Source organism: Delphinapterus leucas, chromosome 12 (genome assembly GCF_059928025.1).
Source record: "Delphinapterus leucas isolate spDelLeu-1000000601 "Yukka" chromosome 12, BTC_Dleu_Yukka2, whole genome shotgun sequence".
Lineage (NCBI taxonomy): Eukaryota > Metazoa > Chordata > Mammalia > Artiodactyla > Monodontidae > Delphinapterus > Delphinapterus leucas.
Genome location: NC_143140.1, coordinates 42,919,617 through 42,944,437, shown reverse-complemented (window position 1 = coordinate 42,944,437; position 24,821 = coordinate 42,919,617). Strand labels below are relative to the sequence as shown.

At 36.1% G+C, this 24,821-nt stretch overlaps 1 protein-coding gene across 7 annotated transcripts in view; it reads left to right on the top strand.

Moving 5' to 3' along the window:
- The window catches only part of HACE1 (HECT domain and ankyrin repeat containing E3 ubiquitin protein ligase 1), a 95,752-nt gene that overhangs the window by 11,839 nt on the left and 59,092 nt on the right, over positions 1 to 24,821 (top strand). For 4 of the 7 annotated variants that reach the window (XM_089921893.1, XM_089921891.1, XM_022553357.3 and 1 more), the window contains exons 5-7: positions 3,114 to 3,189; positions 8,379 to 8,510; positions 20,043 to 20,125. In XM_089921893.1, coding sequence (XP_089778019.1) covers positions 3,114 to 3,189; positions 8,379 to 8,510; positions 20,043 to 20,125 — 291 coding nt within the window. Of the gene's footprint in view, positions 1 to 2,211; positions 2,381 to 3,113; positions 3,190 to 8,378; positions 8,511 to 20,042; positions 20,126 to 24,821 lie in introns of all 7 variants that reach the window. The other 3 variants (XM_089921892.1, XM_089921894.1, XM_089921895.1) reach the window with 3 other exon arrangements.

Below are 24,821 nucleotides of genomic sequence, written 5' to 3'. Positions count from 1 at the left end.
GAGTTGATTAAAGAAATACGATATAATCCATGGCACGAAGATATTTATTGTCTGAATAAATAGTTATATATATTACATGTATTATGTATATTCTCTGTATGTCATATATATATATATATATAGCATACTTGCAAAGGGTCCCTGGACCCAGTTCCACTGTGTGTGTGTGTGTGTGTGTGTGTGTGTGTGTGTGTGTGTGTGTGTGTGTACGCTTCCCCATACCAACAAGCAATTCTCGGATGCCAGCAGAGTGTCCTAGAAGTCAGCTCAGTTCCGACTCTACGTACCTTCAGGTAGAAGCAGGTTCTGTAGGTAAAGGGCTCAGTCCTGTAAGACCACTCTCTACTTCAGATGCCATTTGCAAGCTCAGTCACAAGTGGTGCTTCTGACTGACTGGCTACAAATTGGAGGTTCCACCAACCCCCTCCAACTCAGGATTCCAGTCTAAAGTCCAGGTTGTTATCAGTACTTTTGACTGACTGGCTATAAATCAGAGGTTCCCACGATCCCTTTCTTGGGTTCAATTAATTTGCTAGAATGGCTCACAGAACTCAGGAAAATGTTTGTTTACTCACTAGATTACTGATTTATTATAAAAGGGTATTAAAGGATACGAATCAATAGCCAAATGAAGAGACAGATACACAGGGTGAGGTCCTGAACAAAGAAGGTCCCGGCATGGTCACACGGAGAAACACTTTGATTCCCATCCGGGAAGCTCTCCCTGAAAGGGACAAAAATCTCTCCTTTTGGGTCTTTATGCAGGCTTCATTACATAGTCATGATTGACTTAAATCATTGGCCACTAGCAGTTGATTCAACCTCCAGGTGCTCTCCCCTCCCTGGAAATCGGGGTGGGACTGAAAGTACCCTGTAGTCATGTGGTTGGTTCTCCTGGCAACCAACCCCCACCCTTGGGTGGGACCCAAAATTCACCTTCCCTGAAACGTTTTCAGGAAATGAGGGCCATTGCCCTTAACTGCTTAGGAAATTCCAAGGGTTTGGGAGCTGTGACCCAAAAAGTGTGGATTAAGACCAAATATATGTTTTTCCCATAAATCACAGTATCTCAATACTCATATTAATACTATATATACTATATTGTGTAACATTATACATAATATGCTATTACACATACCCTATTTTATATTTTTTATGTATATATATATATAATTTACTCAACTAGATCATAAACTTTTTTATGCTATGGATTAAATCATATTTCCTTAATTCAGTACTGAGCATAGTTAAGCATATACATAAAAAGCATATTTTATTTATTTATTTATATATAGTGTGTATATCACTTTGTTTCCAAAGCATGAATTTTCATTTAATTATTTAATGAAGGGGAAATTGAGATAAATACTGAAGAGTGACTAGGAATGGCTCAGGCTAGGAGGAAACATTGTGAGCAAAATGAAGTGGTAGGCAGTTCAAAAGGTGGCAAAGGACTTTTGTAGACATGTCTCCAAATAAGATACATAGGGGGCTTCCCTGGTGGTGCAGTGGTTGAGAGTCCGCCTGCTGATGCAGGGGACATAGGTTCGTGCCCCGGTCCGGGAAGATCCCACATGCCGCAGAGCGGCTGGGCCCATGAGCCATGGCCGCTGAGCCTGCGCGTCCGGAGCCTGTGCTCCGCGACGGGAGAGGCCACAACAGTGAGAGGCCTGCGTACTGCAAAAAAAAAAAAAAAAAAAAAAGATACATAGGTGGCCAATAAGAACATGAAAAGATGCTCAATACCCCTAATCAGGGAAATGCAAATTAAAACTCACACTCATTAGTATGGCTATCAGAAAAACAGTGTTGACAGAATGACAAGTGTTGTTGAGGATGTGGAGAAATTGGGACCCTTGTGCTCTGTTGGTGGGAAAGGAAAATGGTACAGATGCTCTGAAAACTAGTTTGGTGCTTCCTCAAAAAATAAAAAATAGGATTATCATATGGGAAATTCCTTGGCTGTACAGTGGTTGGGATTCCTCGCTTTCACTGCTGAAGGCCCAGGTTCAATCCCTTGGTCAGGGAGCTAGAATCACACAAGCTGCATGGCGTGGCCAAAAATTACCATGTGATCCAGCAGTCCCACTTCTGGGTATATAACACCCCAAACTTTGTCACAGGGTCTTGCAGAAATATTTGTATACTTGAGCTCATAGCAGTATGATTCATAATAGCTAAAACAAAAGGAACCTATGTGTCCATTGACAGATGAATGGATAAGCAAAATGTGGTATATACATACAATGGAATATTATTCAGCCTTAAAACGGAAAGAAATTCTGACATATGCTACAACATGGATGAGCCTTGAGGACATTATACTAAGTGAAATAAGCCAGTCACAGAAAGACAAACTGTATGATTCCACTTTTATGAGGTACTTAGATAAGCCCAAATCATAGATATAGAAAGTAGAATACTGGTTGCCAGGGGCTAGCAGGAGAGGGAATGGGGAGTTATTGTTTAATGGATATAGAATTTCAGCTTTGCAAGCTGAAAAGAGTTCTTGAGATGGATGGTGGTGATGGTTGCACAACAATATGAATAAACTTAATATCACTGAACTGTACACTTAAAAATGGTTCAGATGATAAATTTATGTTATGTGTATTTTACCACAGTAAAATAAATTGAAAAAAAAGTGAAGTAGGTAGGGGGATGAATAGATAGGCATTTTATTAATTCTGTGGTTTTTATAACTCATCTTAGTATTTTAAATATTTTGCAATCAAGAATGTAGGATACAACATCGAGACATCATTTTACTCTGTCCATTCCCCTTCCATTAGACTTATATTGTCTGACATTTCTAATGAAGATTACTATTCCAAATATTCTGTCAACTCTAGAAATTTCTCAGCATTTTGAATGATGAATTTGTCCCAATGGCATGAAAACCTCATTGTGCCTTTTCTTTATCCTGTTATCTTTGAGTCATAGAAAAAATTTTGTGTTTTGTTTCAGATGTTACGGTACTTATTTAAATATTGCAGATGGAAGTTGATATTTGCCATTAATTAATGTTGAGTATAGTTACTGTTTCAGTAAAATAATTGTCATTTGCTTATATTTCTAGTACCAGTTATCTGTAACTGTCTCTTTCTTTTCAGGCAGAAGAAATGCATGAGTAAATTATTAGAATACAATGCTGATGTCAACATTTGTAATAATGAAGGCCTTACAGCAGTAAGTGCTAAGAATTTTTATCTGCGATTTAAAAAATACTTTTTAGAAAATAATATTGAAGGTGATAGTATGCAAAGTGTAGTACAAGTATTTTTGCAGTTACCTCTTTGTGGTAATTGGGAAGATACAGTATGATTGAGACACAGTTCTCAGCTATATTTATTAAGAGAAGTTATGGTTCACCATTTTTCTCCTTTCCCCTTATTTTTTAACTTTATGACCTTTCATTTATTTTGAAGTCTTGATCCCCTAGCTTTTGTCACTGACTTTCAAGGGAGTTTGTAGGAGCATCTCCACTGAGGTGTGTTATGAGTTCATTATAGGACAGCTGTTTTTCATTATGTCCTTTTAAATTCTTTTAATATATACATGGTAGGAAAATTTGGATGGCTATGTTTTTATAACTCATCTTAGTTTGAAAAAAGGAAAGGAATGAAAAAAAAAAGGAAAGGAAATAAAAGATAACTAAGGGAATGATCACTCACCTGTACTCCCTGCACTCAGAGATAATCACTGTTAATATTTTAGCCTATATCCTTTCAGACTTGTTATATCTTACTTAAACTAGTATTTTTATCCTTTTTGCCATGTCACTTTCTTTTCAAAAATATGATTATATTTTTTTGATCCACATAGATATTATAGGAAGGGTGGTGTGGGATATTTCTGAAGAGATTGCTGAAATCTCAAAATTTTAATCATATTGTCATTTAATGGAGCATATTTGATTTAGAAGTAGAGATAAGATAGAATTATGTGATTACTGAGAAATTGTTTTGACATTGTGACAGAAATAAATTTTGTTAAATTTTACCTTCCTGTATGTGAGGTGATGGAGATTTTAATTAAATGGATAGTGGAAATCCTTTCACAATGTATATCAAAACATTGTGATGTATACTTTAAATGTCTTACAGCTTTGTCAATTATACCTCAATAAAGCTGAACTTTTTTTTTTTAACCTTCCTTTGGTAGTTTTTGTAAATTTTGAGTCCTTTAATTTGTGAATAAAGAAGAATATTGAGTATTTACATACCGTGCTAGTTTTCAAGGCCTTTCTGATTAAAATTTTTTTTTTCAGTGGGCAGGGAGGGAGCTGGGGCATAACAAAACAGCTTTCCTAAGATGTGAGTTATTCTGGGAATGACTTGTTAAAGATTAAGTTCAATCATGATTATTATATGGAATTCACAATTCCTGTGATAATCTACATTTTTGTTACATAGTAACAATATAACACCATTTACTCTGTAAAGAAAAACTGTATTCCAGATATCTACAGGATGCTATAGTGGTATGGTAGGTACCACAGAGGGTTATAAAACTATGGAATTGACATAGCTCTATCCTTAGGACACTCTCTAGCATAGGTAAGATAAGATGCTCAGTACTAACATAGTCTGTTTAATCGCATAAGTTTTTATCTGCTAATTTTCCCCCTTCACTCCTGAACTTTAAGGGAAGTGGAATATAAAATTTTTTAAAATCAAATTTTTATTAAAAAATTATTCATGCATATATTTAAAGAGTCAAATGATTCTACAAGGCTTATTATATAAAAACAGTCTCAGCTCTTTTTCTGCCTGGGACCAATCTCAGTGTTCTGTCCTGTGGCCCTGATTGGTGTGGTGTGCCTCCTTCTCTTAGAAACAATTCTGGCCACCAAGCGTGTTCCTGCCTAGTCCCAGGTCACATGATGGAATTAATTCAACAGCCAGGCACATTGACCCCATCAGCTGAAGGAAGCTAGCTAGGATGGTGGAAATGTGGTGCTGCAGAATTGAATAGTGGCCACCAAGCATGTGGGGCAGTAAAGGCAAGGGCTCCTGAGATGGAAGAACCTTCAGTGGGGAGTCAAGATCCCCAGGATTTTTCATACAAAAGGAGAGAACTGTTGACTGCATCCTTTGTAGGCTGATCACCTTCACAAAGGGCTCCTCATGTTTCTTCATTCATTTGTTCTTTGAACAGGATTTTCTTGGATACCTATTATGTGCTAGGCACTTTACTGGTATGGGGTTAGAGCAGTAATTTGACTGACCCAGTCCTTGTCTTTCCCAAACTTCCAAGGAAGTCAGGATAGTCAACAGGCAATGGTGACACATTGTAATGAATGTTAACATAGGTGATGGAGATGCTGTAGAAGTCAGATAAGGGGACCCATCCTCACCAATGGCATTGGAGGAGGCATCCCAGGGAAGTATCACAAGAGCTGAGGCCAAAGGGACAAACAGAAGTTAGACTAGTGTAAGTGGTGATTGTGAGGTTGGGAGTGGTAGTGGGGTTCTAGCTCTGTGGAATAGGTTGGCAAAGGCTTGGAGATGCAAGAGAGCATGCCACATTGGAGCAGTGAGCTTAACTGGTGTTCAGATACCTCTTGGGGTTTATGAAGACTTCCAAAGGTCTGTAGCATGGATAGTTAAGGGGGTCACGTTCCAGGTCTTCACCCTTTATATGTGTGCTTCTTCCTCAAGCTGATTACTCAAGGACACCTTGCACTTCCCACCTTCACCTTCAAAATCACTCTTCTGTCACTTTTATGTTTTTATTTATTACTTATTTATTTATTTATTAAATTGAAGCATAGATGATTTACAGTACTCTTAACTGAGCCTTTTGTAGTACGGAAGTTTTAAATTTTGATGTTCAGTATATCAGTTTTTCCATTTATGGATTGTGTTTTTGGTATCAAGTTTAGGAACTCTTTGCCTAGCTATACATCCTGAAGATTTTCTCCTATCTTTTTCAAAAAGTTTTATACTTTTACATTTTACATCTAAACCTGTGATCTATTTTGAGCTAATATTTGTCTGTGATGCTTAAGTCAAGGCTTATTTTTTTTACCTATGGAGTCTAGTTACCCTAGCACTGTTTGTTGAAAAGGCTGTATACTTCCTGCATGAAATTGGTTTTGTCTCTCTCTCAAAAATCTTTTGGGCATATTTGTATGGGGTTATTTCTGGGTCCTCAGTTCTGTTCCAGTGATCTGTCTGTCCCTTTGCCAATACCACACTGTCTTGATTACTCTAGCTATATAGTAAGTCTTAATATCAGGTAGAGTAATTACTCCCACTTTATTTTTCTTTGTCAAGATTGTGTTAGCTACTCTGGTTCTTTGCCTATCCATATACATTTTAGAATAAACTTGTCTATGACAAAAAACCTTGCTGAGATTTCTTATTGGAATTGCATTAAGCCTGTAGATCAATTTGGGGAGAATTGACATCTTTACTCTGTTGAGTCTTCCAATCTATAAACACAGTATGTCTCTCTGTTTATTTAGGTCTTTGATTTCTTTCATCAGAATTTTGTATTATTCAGCTTACAGATCTTGTGCATGTTTTAAGTGTATAGCTAGGTATTTTATTTTCTTTGGAGCAATTGTAAGTGACGTTGTTTATATTTTTTAATTTTTAAAAAATTTATTTATTTATTTTTGGCCGCGTTGGGTCTTCATTGCTGCACACAGGCTTTCTCTTGTTGCAGTGCACGGGCTTCTCATTGTAGTGGCTTCTCGTTGAGGAGCACGGGCTCTAGGCATGCGGGCTTCAGTAGTTGTGACATGCAGGCTCAGTAGTTGTGGCGCACATGCTTAGTTGCTCCGTGGCATGTGGGATCTTCCAGCACCAGGGCTTAAACCTGTGTCCCCTGCATTGGCAGGTGGATTCTTAACCACTCCACCACCAGGGAAGTCCCGCAACATTGTTTTTAATTTTTATTTCTGCATGTTCATTGATAGTACATGGAAATGCAGTTGCCTTTTATGTGTTGATCATGTAGACTGTGACCTTGCTGAACTCACTTATTAGTTCTAGGAGTTTTTGGTAGATTCCTTGGGATTTTCTACATAGACAGTCATGTCATCTGCAAATAGAGATAGTTTCATCTTTTCCTTTCCAATCTGTATGTCTTTTATTTCTGTTTCTTCATGTATTGAACCTTAACATTTTTTTTTGTTTTCTAAATACGTGTTAATTCATTACTAGACTTCCCTGAGCTTTGTAAATATCCTCATAACATGTGTTCAGTACCTTTCACCTTCTTGAATAGTTTTGAAGGAGTCTGTTATGGGGACTGCTGTTCTCTAAGTGAGATTGGTTGATTTCTAGGCCTGCTTTACAGCGTTATTTGGAATAACTCTTCACCATCATCCCAGAGATTCCTTTGCCTTTCTTTTGTTTTGGGTTTTTATTTATAGGCATACCTCAGAGATACTGCAGGTTCTGTTCCTGACCATGTCAATAAAATGAATACTGAGATAAAGCAAGTCATACAAATATTTTGGTTTCCTAGTGCATATAAAAGTTATATGTAACTTCAAGAAGTGCAGCAGAGTGTTGCTACCTGTTCTTGAGCCTTTTGGGAGTTCTGTGATTGGAATCTACCTTCTTGGTGCTCTATTACTGGTTTAGGATTCAGCTCTTTGTTCTGACAATGCAGACAAAAGCTTCCAGCTTGCAAAATGTGTTGCTCTTGTATTCTCTCCTTTTCTTTTTCTTAATAGGTCTGTCCTTTAAGAAAAAGTACTCTTTACTGTCATTTCAGTGATGTTCGGGGAAGAAGTAGGAGCTGATGCATGGGTTCAGAATTACCATTTTAAAACAAAAGTTTCATGATATATTTTTTTAATGGAAAAAAAGTCAGATGAAAAATGCATGGACAGCATAGTCCAAAGTTTTAACATTGATTATCTTTGTGGGGTAGACTTATAGGTGTTTTATGTTTTTTTAATCCTCCTCATATATGTTATTTATATATGTTACATGCATTATGTGTAAAATATAGGAAGTAAAGAATATGACACCTACTGTCATATTAATTACTTTTTAACTTACGTTTGTTTCTGGGGGAGGAAAAATATCCAGTACCTCTTCTCTAGAGATAAGCTATACATACAGTCCATGGTCATCTAAGAAGCAGAGTATTTGGTGATCCTAAGTTTAGGATTTTTAACTACTTTGAAACCATGAAATGCTTGATTTTGAAGTACATGGTGGTGTAACCTACATCCTGATGCATATTTTTTCCCCATATAAAAATATAGGAAAAAAGTATATTGGCTTAAATTTTAATTTTAATATTTAGTGTGCGTGTCATGCTCACAGTTGATAAATATTTGCATTATTTATCTGCTGCTTTTATATGAAACACTCTTGCACAAATGTTAAGTAACCTAAATGGCTGCACAGATACACTGGCTGGCTGTGAATGGGCGGACAGAACTACTCCATGACCTTGTACAGCACGTCAGTGACGTCGATGTTGAGGACGCGATGGGGCAGACAGCGCTGCATGTGGCCTGCCAGAACGGTCACAAGACGGTAAATAAAGCCTCGAGGACTTTAAATTAAGTTGCATCTGTTTAAACTTTGAATTCATGAAAAGTTTTCCACTGTGTATAATTGGAAACATGAAGCAAAATCTTATAACATTTTCTGTGTCGTGTGGTCTTCTGATTAATACATTCTATGTGGATAAAAGGAACAGAAAATAGTGTTTTTAAATATGTTTAATGTATTTGTAATTTGGATTTCAATTTTATTTCTGATTCATAGATTCTAATAGCTGAATATTTAAAATTTTAAATGTAGTATGTTCACATATAATAATTTTAACAGTTTATAATGTTTATTGTCCTCAGTTTTATCAAATAACTTTTTCATATTTTTTTACCATTTTCATATTTTTACCCTTAAGCCTCAAGTTTTGGAATTAGTGAAGAAAGTGAGCTCTGACATTGCTTAAATAATTCAACTTGGATTATCATATTTTTCTACTCTCTTGGAATATGATTTAAGTGCTAGAGTCACAGCTGTTTTCTTCCTTACTTTTGATTTCTAAAATCATGCATTTGTTTTAGGCAGTACTTTCCTGTTATCCCTATGTATAAACATTTGGCTTTTAAAATCGCTAATAGTTTTCTCTCTCATTAGAAGACTGCTGCCTTATTTAAAGATTGTTAGCTTAAGATTTTAGATTGAATTTCTGCTTTTTGTATTTTCCTATCCTGGTTACTTTCATTTTTTTCCCACATTTAACATTATGGATAATAGAATATTATTTATTTACTAACTAAACAACAAAAACCAATTGAAAACCAAAAAACACCACCAGCATCTACAAAGATACAGAAGTTTGCTTGTTTATATTTATTTTTTGGTATACACTGAGTCTTATCTTTTTGTTGGGAGAATTCCTAGTAGAATCTAGATTTCTGTCTCTGCAAACACTTTTTTTTTTGTGGTACGCACTGTTGTGGCCTCTCCCGTTGCGGAGCACAGGCTCCGGACGCACAGGCTCAGCGGCCATGGCTCATGGGCCCAGCTACTCCGCGGCATGTGGGATCCTCCCGGACCAGGACACGAACCTGTGTCCCCTGCATCGGCAGGCGGACTCTCAACCACTGCGCCACCAGGGAAGCCCCGTGCAAACACTTTTTTCCTAACCTAGGTTCAGGATGTCAGATCCTACGTATTTAGATGCTTTATGTATGACCTCAATTCATAGAATACTGCACTTCTTTTAAGATAGTGAGCTCAAGGTTGACATTGTCTTATGTTTAATGAGAGTTGGATAAAAGGAAGGATATATGCTTTTTCTTTTTTTCTTTCCTGGCATTTCTTCTGAACACCAATGTTCGTTTTTATTCTTTTGTCTTTTATCATCTGAAAACTAACCCATTTGTATTCAAGGAGTATTCCGTTTCATTACCTTTTACTTTCTCTATGTCAGTACTACTAAATTTAAGAAGTACTACTAAATTTAAGAAGTATTCTGGGTGGGAAAAAAAAAATCATCTGAAATGTTCTAATCTTGACTGGCCCCACTAAGCAACTGCTGCCTGTTAGAGCAAGAGTCCGGCTGGCAGCTCTTACAGGACAGAAAAGCACCCGCTGTAATATAAATACTCCCTGCCGTTAATGAACGAGTGGCGTGTCATTTACTAAGATTGTAAACCTACTTGTCGCCCGGGAACTTGTGTAGTGAAAAACTGCAATTCAGATTAGGAATTACCTACAAAGGCTAATTTTAGCTGCCTTAAGCCAGTGAAGAAACAAGAATGACGCAGAAAACCTTGGTTCAAAACATGTGCATTACAGGGTGCATTAAAAATTTAGAATTGCCTTCTGAAGTTATTGAAGAGTAGTTAGTATAACACACTCCATATGGTTTACCACCTAAAGCAGGCGTGGTAAAGTAAGGGAGAATTCCTCATAGTCATATGCCTTTGAAGAATTGTATTTTCAGAAGATTTATAGGGGGCCTGACTTCACTGTGGTGATGGGCTTCACAGGGTGAGATTTTGCAGGTATACAGGAGGAAGAGTACAAAAAGTCATGTTGACTTGTGATTGATTGTATTAGTGAGTGAGATTCCTTTCTGTCATAGTTGGTCCATTATAGTTATCTGTGAGGATCGTATACAAAGAGAATGTTTAGCACTGTTTTCCAATTCATTGTATGCACCTTTAGTCCTTCAATAGGGCAAAAAGGAATCCTGAAAAATTAGGCCATCTCCTAGCCTCCAGGCTGAATTATACCTCTAAAAATCTGTGTTGATAGTTGTGCTATTATTACGTGTGTGCCATAATTACTCATGTATTTCTGGGACATGTTCAGATCTCAGTGGATGAGAATATTCTTTTGTCTTGAGTTGGATATGATTTAAGAGCTCTGAGATATGTTATTACAGGGTAGATGTTATTGATTTTGTTTTTAACCCTTTGTGTATCTTTCCATAAGTTGAACAGAGTCTAAAATGCTTTGTCAGATTTCAGCAAATGAAAATGGCCTTTTCATTGTCTCAAAGTAGTCAGTTTTTGCATAAATTCATTAAAAGTTCTTCAAAACTTGTGTCCATGTAGACATATACCAGTGCACATAGGTTTCAAGATTTATATATATTGGTTATATATATATTTTATAGAATGAAATGTAAAACTTTAAAGGGGGAAAGAAACTCCCTTAAAAATATTCTCAAAAGCACATCAGCTCATTTCAAATTAAAGAGGATGATACGAAAAAAAAAAAGAGGATGATATGATAAAGAAATCCTCTGAAATTTACTTTCTAATCTCATTTTAAGGTAAATCTCAAGAATGCATGAAAAGATTTTGAACAACTGGCTAAGAGCTCTAAAGCTTTGTAGAATTTATAATTGAATACCATATTCTTGCTTTGATGACAAATAATTTTTAGATTTACATGACATTTTTACAGATAAAAGATTTGGAAGAAAGATTGATTTTGTCATAACTAAGAAATCAAGTAATTTTTGCCATGATTTCCTATAGATGCATCTGTTTAATTAGAGGTAAACCAAGATAAGGGTCTCTTCATCATCTTGTTAGAAAGAAGTGATTTGGGCAGTTGAAGAGTGCAGCGTGACCATTTTTGTCCTTGTAACATAATAGCACTATGATTTTAAACGACTTCTATTCCTATTTTAAAATGATCAGATGAAAGAAATGATCAACTCCTTAATAATTTAATTTTTTATAAATTTCTTTAGGTCAGCTGTTACTAACTATACAATACCAGAATTATGGTTTGTCTTTATTGATTTAAAATAAAAAATAATTAGAGGATTTGGTTATTCATCTGGCTTATTATATAGTCTTTGGCAACTTTTTCTTCCCCTGCCTTTATCTGCCTCTTAAGATATACTCTGCTGATTACACAGTTAAGGAAAGTGTTGTGAACATTTTGGAAGATACTTAAGCGTAATGATAGGGGCTTCCCTGGTGGCGCAGTGTTTGAGAATCTGCCTGCTAATGCAGGGGACACGGTTTCGAGCCCTGGTCTGGGAGGATCCCACATGCCGCGGAGCAGCTAGGCCCGTGAGCCACAACTACTGAGCCTGCGCGTCTGGAGCCTGTGCTCTGCAACAAGAGAGGCCGCGATAGTGAGAGGCCTGTGCACCGTGATGAAGAGTGGCCCCCGCTTGCCACAACTAGAGAAAGCCCTCGCACAGAAACGAAGACCCAACACAGCAAAAAATTAAAAAAAAAAAAAATTAATAAACTCCTACCCCCAACATCTTAAAAAAAACCAAAAAGAGTAATGATAGTATTGGTACTGTTACTACCATTATTAATATTGATGATGTGATTCTGTAAGAACAGTACAAAGAGCACTACCTGGACTCTTCATTCATTTGCTCTTATGCAGTAAGCTAGGCCTAATGTGTTGTTTGATTTTTAATCTCATTTTTAGAAAGTGTAGTAAAACCTAATATTATTCTACATAGGTATAATTGACTCCATTTTTTTTGGCCATAAATTGAACTTACTTTTTGGTAATTTTTTTCTTTGTCATTAGGTCTTTAAGATTTATTGATGTGTTGAATTGCCACAAATGGTTGATTACTGTTTTCCTGGAATAACTTGGACTTAGAAACTCTAGAGAACTGTCAAACGGTTCAATCTCAATTTCTATTAGTTAAAGTACACAGCAGGATTAGTTTTTGGACTAATTTCAGTTCACTTAAGGAAATTTTATTTTTATCACAATAGACTTTATATTGCTAAATTTAGATAACTGAATATGATGGTTCACAAACAATATGAAATGATAGTTGAACCCTGCTTAGAGTAGATTACCTTTGATAGAACTGACTGCATTTTTTTTTTTTTTTACTGAAATTGTAGGCTTGTTAAGGAACAGTGCTCATCTACGTTCAGTCAGCTCTCTTGGTATCTTAAGCCAGCTTCCAAGCTTTTCATCCAGAGAATTACAGGGCAGCCATGCAAACTTAATTGAAAGCTTTTGCAAAAACATTAACTGGATTCAGCCTTGAAGCATGAAGGTAGATGTACTTAACATTTCAGGATATGTTTTTAGGTTCAGAGTAATTTTATTTATTCTAATGTTAGAATTCTCCTTTCATCACTTCTGAGAAATGTGAGCAAATAATAGGAAATTCTATTACTGTGATTTTTTTTCCTAACACAACTGGGTAATATTAATTTTTTTGCTAGGTATTACATAAGGGTTCAAAGTCTTGATAGGCTTAGGTGGACAGGTTTCTAGGGAAGACCTATAAACACCAGTCACTGACTAGTGAGTTGGCCATTTTTCTTAGTGCATAAGTTGTTTGTACATTGCTGTCCTGTCATCAGAATTACTTTTTTTTTTTTTGCCATACGCGGGCCTCTCATTGCTGCGGCCTCTCCCATTGTGGAGCACAGGCTCCGGAAGCGCAGGCCCAGCGGCCACGGCCCACGGGCCCAGCCGCTCCGCGGCATGCGGGATCCTCCCGGACCAGGGCACGAACCCGCGTCCCCCTGCATCGGCAGGCGGACTCTCAACCACTGTGCCACCAGGGAAGCCCCAGAATTGCTTTTAATAAGAGATGAAAGATGCTTTTTTTGGTGTTTGGCTATCATTGTTTTAGTAAATGAGGATACAACTTATGTTGTATGGTTTAACATTGGTTTTTACTTATGGTTTAATATTGAATATTCCTTTCTACTTTGGTCAGTGTCGTTCAGAGAGTTGACATTGATAAAGTAGAGCTGCCTTGGATTTCTTGCTTTGTAACTTATTAGTGTATTGGGTACAGGTGGTCTTGGTTAGTCACTGCCTTCAATTAAATGACTTTTGAGATTGACCCAAACATTAGCTTTTGCACATTAGTTTTCCACTCAGGATTTGTTTTATCATTTGAAAGGTCATGACGTCTGTTGAAAGTGTGTTGTTTCTTGAGGATTTCTTGAAGGCCATGTGAAAATCGCCTTTCCATGCTTTTCTTTCAGTATTCCTTCCCAGCTCTTCCTTACTCTGTAAGGAGGAAGACTCCCCTTGTAGATTATCTAGGAATAGGATAATAATGTGTTTTTGTTTTTTAAGGGGGAGAGGGTTGGACAGGGAATTTGAAGGTCTGAATTATTTTAAAAACATATTTTGGTGATCTATATTACACACATAAAATGATTTTAGTTCAGTGTACTTCTTAAAATTATGTTATATTAACTTGAAAGATACAGGTAATCAGCTCTCAGTCACAGATATTTGTTAGTATACTTTTACATGTTTACATTTACTAAATTGTAAGCTGCTGAGCTTAATTTTTGCAAGTAAATGAGAAGCTATAAAAGTTTGAAAATGGGAACTTATGACCGTTGTAAATTACAGTGATTTATTTTGGACTTCATGGCTTATAGTCTGTTATACAGACACAATGCAGTTTTCACCGAAGTACTTGTGTGTAGGGGTTTAGGGGTGAGAAATTTGCTAAAACAAATTGAATCCAAATCTGTCATAGAGAATCCTATCAGTTTTTCTGGATAGCACTAGTCACCATCTAGCATACTACATATTTTATTTCTCACGTCCCTTTGTTTTCCTTTTCCACTAGAATGTAAGCTTCATGAAGGCAGATGTTTGTCCATTTTGTTCATTTTGTGACTCTAACATCTAGCACATACTAATAGCACATACCAACATTGAAATTTTTGTTGAAAAATGGAATGGGCTAGTCAAATGCAGTATCATTCCAAGCAGTTTTTTCTACCATTTTCTTTCCGTTTGTAAATGTTTGTAATTTTTTTCTTTTGTACCTTTAAGTGAAGCGTATATTGATAGTGCTGATTCTTATAAAAGATTGTATCTGGTTTGTTTATTGCTGAAAATTTCTGCTTTTGAGACTCCTTAGGGATTGTAGTGGTTGAATCCAGAATTTATTCTCTTTGATTTTGTTTTCCCTTATGCTTCTGTATAATTTAAAATCTTCAAGTAGTATTGTTTCTTCAAGGGCTTTTATGTTTTTAATTTAATAGTTTCCTCCACCTGAATTCTCCTAGTTTCAAAGTTATTTTGCCCTTCATTTACATAGATTGGAAATTTTAAAAAAAAAGAAACTTTTAAGTTATGTGACTTTCTTGCTTCTTTTATTATGCTATTTAATCAATAATTGAATTCTGTGTTATCCTTACTCTTCCTGTTTCAGAGATTTTACAAAAAGAAATCTGCATACATTTTTTTTAAATCACAAAGATTGATGACTTTTCACTCATGTCAGTGCTGCAAGGCAATTTTTTTTACTCTTTACATTCAAATCCCTTTATGTATTTTTTTTCTTCTTACTCTGAGGGAAATGGGTTTTTCTCCCTCTTTAACTTCAGGCAACATTTTATCTACAAGTGAGCTATTGAAAGCTTTTTTAAAATATGTGTTTCTCTTAATAGTTGTATATTTTGAGGATCTTAATTGAGATAATTTTGTTAAAACAGAAAAGCAGATTTATGAATGTAAAAGAAAATGCTGGAATGAGCTTTTCCACTTTATTAATCAAGTGTTTTTCTCTGTTAAGAACAGAATTTTTAATGTATTCATAGGATATTTCCTGTGTACAAGGGTATGATAGAAATGTATGACACAGAAGTATTTGTGTGTAGGGGTTTCGGGGTGAGAAATTTGCTAAAACAAATCATGCTGTCTTGCTATGATTTGCCTGAAGTTTGTCTTACCACTTTGTAGAGGAATATGTTAGTCTAATGTTAGTCTAATGGCTAATTTGTTTTACTGTTAGCTCTACAGTATAAATAAAAATACAGAAATACTGTAAAAAGTATATGAATTTAGAAATGGCATTATTTAAAAACTGAACGGAAATAACTGTCTAGGCTCTTGAGCATGACTCTCAAATAGTTATTTAGTAGGGAATTAGTAGATCATCTGTGATTAATGCAGCTTATGAAGATATGCCAAATTAGCCAGAATACTATTTAGTATTCTGAATTTAGAATTTCTGTTTTTTGGTAAATTGGTTAGTGGTTATGACCATGGGCTTAGGTTTTAATCCCCGCTCCCCTGTTTATTTGTGTGTTGGGGTGCTCATTACTTGACCTCTTTGAGATTCAGTTTCCTACTTGTGAAAGTGCAGAGAAGGCTATCAACTTCCCATCAGGATGCAGTAAATGAAATGATAAATGCTTATTAGCACAGCATCCAGGCACATGCTAAGGTTATTCATACTATTATATCATTATATACTTTTAACAATTATATAATTTTTATGAATGCATAGTATGTTTTGTTAATAATTACTTTATTTCAGCTTCTCTCTGGATTGCTGGGTTTTAACTGAACATTAATACGTATTTTTGATATAATTGCTTTTATCTCTCCTGAGCCTTTTTGAGAGATGGCTTATTGTCTATATAATTTCTGTAACAGTCAGTGAAAATTATTGCTGCTATCCATCTCACTTCTGATTTGGGACCACATACACACAACTTCTAGGTCAGATATCAAAAAGGGCAAAGCCATGATCAAAAGGCTCAAGTGGGCCTTGCCTTATAATAACCTAAATGCTTATTTTCTTATATTTTTGAGAGCAGTACTTGACCGCTTGTCCACAGTTTAAGAATTATATAGCTGATAATAAAGTTTTATGTAACAATGTTTCTATTACATAGATTTTCAAATTCCTCCTGAGATAGAAGTAAATTCAAATAGTAATAATACATGAATACTATATCTTAAGATATTTTATTTTTATCAAAATCTTTGTAATAAAAAATTATAGTCCTTTAAATCACCCTTCTTTGTCAATTCACAATCACTAGGTGGCAATTTTCAGCTCTTTTAGCTCTTCTTCTGGTATCTATTTCTACATAATATGCTTCTACTGCTCTTTCTCAATTTATGACTTTTAGATATCACTGAATCATTTCTTGTTATGGTGAGTGAGTGTTTAACTCATTTAAATCCTCTTCCCATGCCCTGTCGCCCCATTTCTAAAATTAAATATATCATAAATTTTAACGAGACAGTATTAGTTGCATATACAGTTAGGTAAATATTGTTTACTGCTGAGTCAAGTAGTGAACTATAATAACATTTTCTACTAGGGTGACTATTAGCTTAGCTCAGGTTTTTTTTTTTTTTTTGGTGAATCAGTAGTTCTTCCTATATGCTCCCACAGAATCTTTTTCAGTACTGTTTTCTTCAAAGACAAGTTCATTAGATAATGTCACTCCATTGTTTTTCTCTAAACCTGGGAATTTCTTGATATCTCCTGTGTTTGATCTTCAGTATTGTAGATTCCACATCTTCTATTTTGATGTATTCCCTTGTTTGGAGGAGGATATCCTCCAGTAGCTTCTTGAGAAAAGGTGCGTTGGAGGTAATTTTTTTGGAAATCTTACATAGCTAAGCCTATTTCTTATTTAAAAGCATGTATTTGAATGATAGTGTGGCTGGCTATAGAATTCTACATTGGAAGTCATTCACCTTACAATTTTGAGGGCATTTCACCTTTTAAATTTCAGTGTTGCTGTTGAAAAGTTTAATGTCAATCTGAATTCTGTTTATCTCTGGAATCTTATATCCCCAGTATTATGAAATTTCACTTTGATGTGCCTTGTTGAAGGTCTTTTAATTTATTAGACTGGACACTGGTGAGCCTTTTCAATCTGGCAACTTGTGTCCTTCAGTTCTGGGAAATTTTTTGGTATTATTTCTTGATTACTTCGTTTTGGTCTCCCACCTCCTTCATTTTCTTTATTCTCAATTTCTACAACGACTCCCTGGATTGATCTACTAGTTTTCTCATTTTTCCTGTTTTCCTTTGTCTTTTTGTTTCTTGTATAGTTTTTCAACATTGTATTTCTAACTTCTATTGAATTTTTATTTCTTCCATCATATTTTTGACATCTTATTCTCTGAATATGTTTCCCCCAGCATCTTGTTCTTGTCCCATGGATAGTATTTTTTCTTTTCTCTCTGAGGGTATCAGTTACTTTTCTAATTTTTGTTGCTGTTTTTTGGTTCCCTTTATTGCCTTTATTTTTCTTACTTCCTTTTTCTGTTTGTTTTTCAGGTTAGAGGCCTGCTTCACTTGTGTCTTAAACATTGTCTGTCCATTCATGTATAGTGGTGAGGCACTGAAATGGGGCTGAAAGCGCTGTGTACATGTGCTGGGTTTGTTGACTGGTCTCACTGTACGTCAGGGTTTTTTAATCTTGACACCATTGATATTTGGGGCCTGAACATTCTTTGTTGTGGGGCCTGTATGTAGATTGTCAGATGTTTAGACGTACCCTGGCCTCTACCCACTAGCTGCCAACTGGACCCTCCCTTCTACAGTAATGAAAATCAAAAAAGTCTCTCAGCATTGCTGAATGTCCCCTTGTGGCCAACTGGGCTATTTCACTGGTGTCTGTAATGGCAGTATCAGTCAGACTCTTCTCTGGTGCCACTTTCCAGAGAGGAAACCTTCAGTCTCCTCCTGCTTAAGCTTTTAAGCCTGGCTACTGGATTTCTGGGAGCCTAGTGGAGCGTGGGGGCTGGAGGTTTTCACTTAATTAGTTGTTTTCAGCATGGCTGCTCATCCCTGCTCTTCCCTGTATTTCTTGTCTGCCAGTCCAGAGCCTCACTGTTCACTTTGTCCAGATAATAAACCTCCCTACTTCCAAGACAGATAGGGATAGTGGCTAACTGTATGGGATGGGGAGGAAGGGTCCTGGGGGAGGGCCCAGCTGTTAGGTTTTCAACTACTTCTCCTGTCTTAGCTCTATATAACTATCCCTGTCTTCCAAGATACCTGTTACTTCCAATTCCTGTGTCGTGTGTGTGTGTTCGGTAGTGAGAATTTGGTGGTTTCTTGTTGGAATCTGCATTTGCAGACACTTAGACTTCAGCTTTCTTTGATCTGCTAAGTCAGTTACTCTTCTTTCACTTGCTTGCCATTTTCCTATAACTTCTGACTTATCTAGTATGTGTTGTATTCTTTGCTGTTCTTCCTTCGAGTTTGTAGTCTTAATATTTTGCTGACAATGTACTAGGTTTTAGAGCAGCAATAAAGATGAACATGTGTGTTCAATCCAGAAGTAATTATTAAACAGTCTAATTCCAAAAACATTTAAGTTTTTACATCTTGTCTTCCTTTTTGCAGGAGAAACTAAAATGAAGATCATAGGAATTAAAACCAGAAAAGATTCTCTTTTTTAAGGTTTTTCAGGCAAGCCTTGCCGTATTCCTAATCATCAGATTTTTTTTTTTTTTTTTTTTGCGGTACGCGGGCCTCTCACTGTTGTGGCCTCTCCCGTTGCAGAGCACAGGCTCCGGACGCCCAGGCTCAGCGGCCATGGCTCACAGGCCCAGCCGCTCCGCGGCACGTGGGATCCTCCCAGACCGGGGCATGAACCCGTGTCCCCTGCATCGGCAGGCAGACTCTCAACCACTGCGCCACCAGGGAAGCCCAAATCATCAGATATTTATTTTTAAAATTTTATATTAGCTTATTTTCCCTTAGTACACATCAAATGATTGCAGAAGTAGAGTTTAGGGGACAATCAGAGAAACTGAGTCAGTATTGGTGACTGTCAGTAGCAAAAGGACTTCTTAGCTTTTTAATATTTTGTACTTTAATAATTATCCTCTTTGAATTTTGAGAAAGAGCTCTGGTACCAACTTTTTGTTTTTAGAGGCAAAAAACTCTGGTTTTTAATAAAATTCAGAAATCTAGAGCAGCACTGTCCAGTGCTGCCACATGTGGCTATTTAAACTTAATTATAATAAAATAAAATTTAAAATTCTGTGTCTCAGTTGTACTAGCCACATTTCAAGTCCTTTGGTAGCCACTACACATGTCAGTGATTTTCTAGAACCTTCCCAGGTTAACACAATTTACATTACATTGATAATTCCACATATACTGTGTAGCGCCTGAGGCTCAGAGCTTACCAAAAAGTGGAATTTGTTCAGCCATCATAATTGGCATGTTCCTACTCTTCCTTCTTTAAAGCTTCAGGTTGTGGTGAGAACTTTCCTTATATGGACTAAAATTGTGATAACTGTGTCTTTGTTCAACTTCTCTGGCTTTACTTTTGTTTCTTTTTCCCCCAGACAGTGCAATGCTTGCTAGACAGTGGTGCTGATATTAACAGGCCGAATGTATCAGGAGCCACTCCATTGTACTTTGCTTGCAGGTATGATAATTTATATTGCCAGATGCTCTCATTAAAGAATGTTGAATCTGCTATATTTCCAAACACAAACATTTGTGTGTATTTTCTAAAACTCCTCCTTTCCTAGAAATACTATGCTCCCTTTTAAGATGAAGTATATAGCATTATGGTTCTGTTACTTAACTGCATGATGAAAAGTGTTTTATATTGCCAGTGTTTTTATATATTGTAAGTGGGAGCTTTTGATTTACTTGATTACTTAGATTTTAGAATTACTTAGTAATAAAAAAGACATACCAATAATCCAGTAACTTTCATAGTTTTCTTTATCAAGTATCAAGTTAGTTCCAATGGGATAAGCTATTAAAGTATGCCTTAGTTCAGAGCCATGTCTTTGCTTTCTCTGGATTTGTAACTTTAAAAAATTTCTTGAATCATTCTTGTTAGATATTGAGTTATGCATTAAGTTGTTTTTAATACTCTGTCCTGGTTCATTTTCTTTTTTCTTTTTTTCTGGTTCATTTTCCTAAAGCATATGTTTTGTTCATTGATTCATTCATGTAATAAGCATTTAGTTAGCATTCACTGTGTGCCATGCATTATTATAGGCATTAGTGATACAGTAATAAATAAACCCCAGTCCTTAAGGAGCTAACAGTGTAATAATTATACACATACCCGGCCCCCCCCATAATATGTTATGTAAATTTAGTTGCAATTAGGAGCAGTTCACAATACACTTGATTTTTCTTTTTGGTTTAGATTATAGGAATTGTAGTATTTATTTAGGCTCTATTTTAGATATAAAGCTCTCCAGAAAGCTCCTCTTTTCTTATCCTTTTTCCTGTTTTATGTCATTTTACTGGAGGTTTGTTTTATGTTTTTTTTTTTTTTTGCCGTACGTGGGCCTCTCACTGTTGTGGCCTCTCCCGTTGCGGAGCACAGGCTCCGGACGCGCAGGCTCAGTGGCCATGGCTCGCGGCCCCAGCCGCTCCGCGGCACACGGGATCCTCCTGGACCGGGGCATGAACCCGTGTCCCCTGCATCGGCAGGCGGACGCTCAACCACTGCGCCACCAGGGAAGCCCTTGTTTTATGTTTTATTTTAAATTTTTATTATTTTTTTTGGCCTCACCATGTGGCTTGTGGGATTTTAGTTCCCCGACCAGGGGTCAAACCTGGGCCCTGACATTGAAAAGTGCTGAGTCCTAACCACTGGACTGCCAGGGAATTCCCTGGAGCTTTGTTTAAAATGAAAGATCTGCTTTTCTTCTCGTTTAGCTTTTCTTTAGGGTCTCTGATGTTGCTTTGGTCTGACTGATTCAAATCATCATTGAACAGCCTTGAATTAGAATACAAGGACTTTTGGACCTCTAGACTTCTCGATCTTACCTGAATCCAGGCTTTTTCTTATGTTATACTTAAATTTGATTGCTTGGCTAGAACACAAATTCCTTTTTTAGTGTCCTGAATTTATGAATAATATCATTGTTTGATTCCCTGAAATCATATCCTGTCTTGAGGGGTTATCTTTAGATCAGACGTTTCTTTGAAGCTTCAGATTTGAATGTCCATCTACCTGATATACATCATCACTTGCAAGTCTCATAGAATCTCAGATATTAGCATGTCCAAAATATAGCTTTTGATTTCCTTTTCAAACCTTTCCTCCAGTTTTTCTCATCTCAGTCATTGGAACCGTTATCTTCTCAGTTGTGTAAACCAGAAACTAGGTCATTATTTTTTATTTCTGTCTCTCTCTCTGACCCTCAACTTGGAATATATTAGTAAGTTCTGTAAATTCCACTTTCAGAATACATTCTGAATCTCATTACTGCTCTCCACCTCACTAAAACACCTTAAATTTTTTACTTCTTGTCTAGAACACTGCAGTAGTCTCTTAACTGGTCTTCCAGATTCCTCTGTTGTTTCCCTCCCTTCTGTTCTTTCCTCAGAAGCCAAAGTGACCTTCTAAAAAATGAATGGGCTGTTGTCACTTTGTGCTTAAACCTTGTATTTAAACTTTTCAGTGCTTCTTTGTTGCATTTCCAATAAAATCCAAACTCTGCCTTCTTCCACGTGACCTGTATGGTCTGACCCTGCTTAGCTCACTGTGCTTCAGCCACGTTGGTTCTCTTTGAGTTCCCCCAATACATCAGACTCTTTCCAGCAGGCTTTTCTATGTGCTATTTATTTTGCCTGAAACCTTCTTCGTAGGGTTTTTATGTGGCTGCCTCCATGTCAGTGCTTCACTGTTACTTTTTAGGAAAGAATTCCTGATCAATCTAGGTAGGCCTCTCCCCATATTTCCTATCACAGTATCATGATCATTTCTTTCGTAGCACTTTGTACTTTGTATTTTATAGTGTTTATGTACTTGTTTATAGTGTGTCTCCCCTGCTAGACTGAAAGCCCAATGAAAGCAAGAATTTTGTTTTATTCATCACTTTATATTCCATGTGTAGTATAGTGCTTTGTGCTTAGATGCTTAGTAAATGTTTTTGAATGAGTGAATCACTATAGTTACGTTTTTGAAAAATATATAAAATAATGCCATGTATACTGGTAAAATATAGGTATATATTAGTGTTCACATAACTGTGATATTTGTATAGTTAGTCTGAGCATAGGGTTATGGTAAAAGAATGTTTTAGAAGTACTTTCTGCTAGTATTGTGTAGCCATCATTAAGTTTTAATCTAGCAAACATTAGCTCTCTTTGAACAAAGATGGCTAAGCAAATATGATTAAAATTGAAACTAGAATATAAATTCTTCATTGTTGCAGGATGATAAATATGGAACATGGAAAATGGTTCATTTTATAGGCAGACTTCTAATTATATTCATGATATCTAGATAGAGGTATACATTAAAAATTATAAATTATTCCCAATGTATTGTCTCTGATAGATGAAAGGGAAAGGAATGTGAGAAATAGAACAGGTTGATCCTGCAGACAAGTTACAGGGCTCTAAGATAAAAAGCTGAACTTAATGTAAATTTTTATTGTTGAGGGATGTTACTAGATATGTCATATGTCTAGTTCAGTGATTAACTCCTAAAACTGTTTTCTTTAAATCGAAAATGTATTGAAATATATAGGAGGCAGGGTTCAAATCCCATCCCCAAAGCTATGCAACTTTAGTCAAGTTTCTTGACCTCTGAAGCTTTGTTTCTTTGTAAAGTCGAAATGCTGATATCTGCCTCGTGGGACTACAGTGATAATTAAATGAGGTGGCTTATATAAAGCATCCTGCAGAGGATTTTATACTTAGTAGTTGGTAGGTGCTCACTAAGCTCTAGTACACTTTTCCACACCCAATGAGCACAAAGTTGTATTGTCCTCTTTCAATTTCATTGCAATGCATGGTTTTCTAAGAAATTTGACTCTTATCCCATCATACAGGCAGGCCTTTTCTTTTTTCCTTTGTATTCTATTCTAATTCTGAGCACTATTTAATAAAGTAATGCTTCTGTGAGTGAGTCATTTCAGATTGATTTTGACCTAAAATTATGACAGGAACTATTTCCCAGCCACTTTTCCTCTCTAGGTATTTTGTACAAGACATTCTAATTCACTAGCTTTCTTTCATGTGGACTATAGGCACACATATATTGACCCCCCCGCCCATTCAGCTGCCTTTGTTTTCAGGACTTTTATGTGGTATCTGCAAATGCTTCAGGTCCTTAAATGATTAGATTGGTTTTATATTTGTCATAATACTTCCCATTCCCTTAACTGGGTTCCTCAAATAAAGGTTTGGATGTATAATGATTTTCAAATATTTTCTGTATCTGCAGATAACTTTTATTCTGTAAAGGAAAGCAAGGTTTAGCTGGGGTTATATAGATACAGTAAATTAGTGAGATTTTTATGGAATTTTGGAGGTCTGTAATAAAGTGAGAAACAGGTTAAGATTCTGAACATAGTTTGCAGCTACTGCTAAGCAACTCCTTTCAGTTAGGAAACTCACAATCAAAGTAGCCACGTGAAACAGTCCATAGATTCAAAATTGCAAACTTTTAGAATAGAAAAGGACCATTAGAAAATATGGCCTCTTTGTTTCATAAGCAGCTCCAAAAAGTGTTGTTATATATATAGTACACATGCACTGTTAGCCAAATTTTCAAATTGTATCACTGCAAAGCCTGAAGTTAGGAGACTTGAAAGTGCTTGAGAAATCAGTTCTAAGTGCTTTAGAAGCACTACAGGTTTCTTATTAGTTAAATCTTTGCCAACTTCTTAGTTTCCAGAAAATACACTGGCATTTCCTTGAAGGGAGTATTATCTCAATCAATATAAAAAAAATAAGTTCAATTGTAAAGAATAATTATTCATTGAGCAAATTTTTGCAGTTATTTGAACTGAAAAGTCTTTCATGCGACACTTTGAGCAGTCTGTAACAGGATGATCTTTATCTTTTGCAATATTACACATGGGGCACTTGAGCCCGTAATGAAGTTATGCAGATTTTATATATTATTAGCAATCATTTCTTTTAATTTACTTTTGAAATGAAATGCCACCTGTTCACAGATGAGATTTTAATGTAGTTTTAGAAATTACTCCAGCTTTCTAAAAATGTCATAGTGGTATTTTTTTCTTGATATTAATTATTCTTGTTGCTATATGTGGTACAAAATTAATCCTAAATAACAATTCGGGTCTTTTGTTATTTTTGTGTAGCTTAGTACATTATTTAATGCTTACTTGTCA